This window comes from Oratosquilla oratoria, chromosome 28, assembly GCF_046742065.1.
Source record: "Oratosquilla oratoria isolate Oo_2021 chromosome 28, ASM4674206v1, whole genome shotgun sequence".
Classification (NCBI taxonomy): Eukaryota; Metazoa; Arthropoda; class Malacostraca; order Stomatopoda; family Squillidae; genus Oratosquilla; species Oratosquilla oratoria.
The window spans coordinates 32,730,247-32,735,246 of NC_134804.1; the positions used below are offsets into that span (position 1 = coordinate 32,730,247).

The 5,000-nt window shown below is 43.1% G+C and overlaps 1 protein-coding gene across 2 annotated transcripts in view; it reads right to left on the reverse strand.

Annotated features, from left to right (window-relative positions):
- Window positions 1-5,000, reverse strand: part of LOC143040296 (uncharacterized) — a 273,272-nt gene that overhangs the window by 258,206 nt on the left and 10,066 nt on the right. For both annotated transcript variants that reach the window (XM_076211157.1, XM_076211153.1), the window contains exon 2: window positions 3,249-3,794. In XM_076211157.1, the coding sequence (XP_076067272.1) occupies window positions 3,249-3,332 (84 nt within the window). In that variant the 5' untranslated portion in view covers window positions 3,333-3,794. The remainder of the gene's footprint in view (window positions 1-3,248; window positions 3,795-5,000) is intronic.

Sequence of the window (5,000 nt, forward strand, 5' to 3'; positions counted from 1 at the left end):
GGCCTATCTATCATGCATCTGCCTGACCATAATCACCCATGTGCACCAATCGGGCCTACAGTCCTTCCGTAACGCCTATAATCTTTCTACAACACTTGTAGCACCTCTTCTAACACCTTCCACTTCATTTCTTATTCACTGTATATCCTATCACATCTGCAGGACATGTGGTCATCATAGCCTCGTCATCATGCCTATCAACATTTTGCAACTGTAAACCTTCATACTACACTTGAAAACCTTTCATGACACCTGCCTCTACTCCCATACCGTTCACCGCCACTTGTGGCCCCCTGCGGAGCCTCTCGAGACAAACGCAGCCTTTCCCACTTGCATAGACTTCAGACACGTCTGCATGACGCATCAAAAAGTGAATTTTTTCATATCAATATCCAGTTTACACCAAGTTACATCACCTCCCACTCGCAGTCCTATTCCCACCACACACATGCACACCTGTCAAAAACTTTTGTATTCCTACTGTTTTACCTGCATCACTTTCAAAGAGTACATGATCCGACTCCACAGACATCCTTGTAGTATATTTTCTATTTAAGAAAATAGGTTCTTATCTTTTCAGTCGTTACCCGCAACAGGAGAAGGCGCTTTTATTAGAGTTTGGGATTTAGGATCAAACTATGCACCTCCTGAAATTGCGTGTTACAGGTTGACTCTCAAGCGGAATTCGAACCGCCATCGATCTAGGCTCTCGCCTCCAGATGCCGGCGCCCTAAAATATTGAGCCACAACGCTCACCATCTAAGATACACAGCCATATGTATAATTGTTCGACATTTTACCTCGTCAACTGAATATAATCACTTCGCGCTCGATAGAAAACGTGTATCCTTCAATAGTGCCTCAGTGATAGAGTTTGAGAGCGTAACTCATCAAACCCTAGAGTCACTCTTTTGATATTTTGTTCTGGGTATCACCAGAGTATTTTATGTAGCTTAGAAAGACACCTCTGAGCGTTGGCGAGTTAAAATTCTTAGTATGGAGACTCCACTCGAAATTGATAAAAACGACTGGCGTTAGCAAAACCAACAGAGTCTATCATCAGGTTGAAGGGACATAATGAAACAGAGGACACGCCACACCGTGCACCTGTTTCCACGGGGCCTCTCACCTTCATAAAACACCTGGATTTAGCCATAGTAAAACCTATAGAGTTTATCACCAGGTTGAAGGGACATAATGAAACAGAGGACACGCCACACCGTGCACCTGTTTCCACGGCGCCTCTCACCTTCATAAAACGCCTGGATTTAGCCATAGTAAAACCTAAAGAGTTTATCATTAGGTTGAAGGTACATAATGAAACAGAGGACACCTTACACCGTGCACCCGTTTCCGTGGCGCCTCTCACCTTCATAAAACACCTGGATTTAGCCATAGTAAAACCTATAGAGTTTATCACCAGGTTGAGGGGACATAATGGAACAGAGGACACCTCACACCGTGCACCTGTCTCCACGGCGCCTCTCACCTTCATCATAAAACACCTGGATTTAGCCATAGTAAAACCTATAGAGTTTATCACCAGGTTGAAGGGACATAATGAAACAGAGGACACGCCACACCGTGCACCTGTTTCCACGGCGCCTCTCCTTCATAAAACACCTGGAGCCCCTCCAGGCAGCCCTGCCCTTGACAGTGCCCCACGGCAGCCCGCATCTTGAGCACTTCAACACAAGGGCAATCGATTTCACAGACGAACGAAATCGTCAGGCACAGCACAGTGAGGAACCTGTAGAGTGTGATGCCGGCCTGAAGGAGTTCAATGAAGACCCGTGACTCATTTCCTCTTCCTACAGCCTCCTGTCTTCATCATCTACCATCCATAGCCTCTCACGCACTCCTCTCTTCATCTCCCTCGTTTCTCCTTCTTCCTTTCTGTTTCATTAATGTAAGCCCTTTTCATCTTCCTTCCCTATTATTTTACTTCCTCTAAAGTTCCTTCTCTAGGATATATATTTTCTTTCCTTCTCCCTATTCTCCACGTCTTCCCTCATCTTCTCCGTTTTCTTTATCGCTCTAACTCTACTCTTTCTTCCTCCTCCTTCCTTTGTTACCTTAACCCAATCACTATGTACAACTTGTATACGTATATTCCGGCTACCATCATATGATTCTATTCAGCTGAGGGAAAACCCGGCTTAATTACGCCTTGCTCCAGTTGGTTTCTGTGTTCGTGGAGGATCTCTCACCACAATCGCGATGGCGAAGAAGGCACAGTAGGTCGTAAACAGACACCCAAGAGCGAATACTAACAAGTTGGTCCCCCTTTTTCCTTACAACTCCTCTTTTTTTCCATTCCACCTCTCCTCCTTTCCTTCCCATCCTCTTCCTTACATTCTTCCCATTACAAAGGATTACAAAGGAAGAGCATTCAGACAAGAGACCATTTGGTCCGTAACTAGGTCGGATCGTTTCTTTACCCCTCCTCCCTCCCTCTCTTCTTTTGAAACAACGGTAATGGAGTTCGGGGTAAGGTCGGTCATGAACGAAGAAATGAGAGTCCTTTAGGTTCTTTCCTTAGATGGGGACCTCCTTCAACACCTTTCACCTTCCCATTCCCCTTCTCCACCTATTTCTTCTCCTCCTCCCTATTATTTTCTTCCACATATTCTTCTTATTTTCTCCTATTATATAAGAACATAAGAACATGAGAATGAAGGAGACTGTAAGAGACCATGAGGCCTACACTAGGCAGTTCCATGTCCATTACCACCTGTCATCCCCATCCATAAAGTTGTCTACCAGTTTCTTAAAACAACTGATAGTTTCAGCGCTCACTACATGGTTACAAAGTCTGTTCCATTCGTTGACCAACCTATTAGTAAACCAATTCTTGTCTATTTCCTTCTTAAATCTAAATTTGTCCAGTTTAAATCCAATACTCCTTTTACTATCCCTCCCTTCCTCCCTGCCTATCTACATACCTTTTCTGAAAAAAAAAGAAAAAAAATGGCATATACTTCCCTCACTATCTTCCTTTTCTTTACTCTCTTCTCCCTCCGGCCTCCTTTTTCTCATCTCATTTCGCTGTTGTTGCTCCTGCTGGTCCTCCTCCTCCTCCTCCTCCTCTTCCACCTCCTACACTTCCTCCTCCGGATTCTTCCCTCCGCCCCCCTCCACCCCCTTCTCCTCTTCTTGCTCCTCCTCATACTTCCCCCTTACTCCCGGGCACCCTCGTCTCGTCCATTTCCCCTTTTTATACGTGGGAACACCTCACAGACACCTACCTTGGATCCCCGAAGTCCCATAGTGCGCGCTATGAGATGGAGAAGGACCAATCCTGTGTCCCAGTCGAGAACATCGCCTAGCATCGACCTGGCGCGGACCTCCTCTTCTTTGTTCTTGTCCTCCCTCGTTTCTGTTGTCCTCTTCTTCTCCTATTCGGCGACCCCCCGCAGATGTCCTTTTTGCTTCTTTTCTTTGCGAGAGGGATGGATGTTTTTCTTCACGAAATTTCCTTTTTTTTTTGTTTTGTTTTTTTCTTTTAGTCTTGAGGCGATTTCCGGACAAGGTCTCCTCTTTCAGAAGACTTCGATATGCAAACACACGGATATATTTCTTAATGTTCTGAAAGTGATTCGGTCAAAACGTTTCGCATTTGTTTCTAGATCGCTTTTTAGAGCTTTCGTGGGAATCATCGGTTTCATCTGCAAGATGGCTCCGTCTGAGAGCCTGTGGCGTTGGATTATTTTCATGCACTTAGTTTACAGAAGAAAGTGTCAATAATAAAACGATTTTTTTGTGGCACGGAAACCTAAAAACTGTCCCGGATTCTGAAAACGATAAAAGAATATATAAAAACTCAGAAACAAAAATTAAGGTGCAGGTGTTGTAAAAAACTGATAAGAAATAAAAAAGTATATAAAATATGTGTCCTTGATGTTGTGTCCTGGTACCAACAAAAGGCATAAATAAATAAATATTAATCACGTAAACAGAGACATAAGTAAATAGATAACCAAATAGATGGCTGAATAAAACAAAATAAATATATAAATTATTTAAAAATAGAAATGAAAGAAATAAGTAAACAAGCGATGACGTAATAGTTTGTGTACAAATGATAATTCGTTGTACAAAAGAAAATCCAGTTGTAAGCTCCTTTCCATTCTCTCTCTCTCTCTCTCTCTCTCTCTCTCTCTCTCTCTCTCTCTCTCTCTCTCTCTCTCTCTCTCTCTCTCTCTCTCTCTCTCTCTCTCTCTCTCTCTCTCTCTCTCTCTCTTCTTTTTACTGAAAATTGAACGTGAAAAGAGATTAGATAGGCAGTATCAGGTTAACTTGGAGTTGAACCTGAGTGAAGTATTTCCTTTGAAACATGAGGGGCACAGATATGCACACACACACAGACACACACACACACACACACACACACACACACACACACACACACACACACACACACACACACACGCGCGCGCGCTCATGCATGTACACATGCACAGACGCACACTATTTCGAAATGCACATAGACTGAATATTTATCAGTCTATATTACCTTCATTAGGTTTTTAATTCTAGGCTGAGTCATCTTGCTCGGCATATCTAGGTTCACCTCAAGTGCAAACTTCGAATGCCCTTCACATACTCTTGCGTGGCGGCACACTAGGCTAACATGCTACTTGCTTTTGCTATTTCGTTTGAGTAGGAACGACTTCGGTTACAATATTCTAGATTTTCGAAATAAGAACATCTCAACAAAGTGTCTAACATTCGTATTCTAAGTTTAACTTCTCTTAGTCATTAGGCTTCTCGCTGTATGACGCAAGAGCAATTTGACATTTGGAAATTTGAACAACAAAATATCGTAACTGAAGTCGTTTCTACTCAAACGACGAAGCAAAAGCAAGTAGCATGCTAGCGAGAAATGCCTAGTGTGCGGCCACCTTTACTATAATCGGACATCGAGATCGAGTACGTTGTTTCTTAAGCGGAAATGTCAATCAACCATCTTGTCAATTACGATCTTTGTTATAATCTGT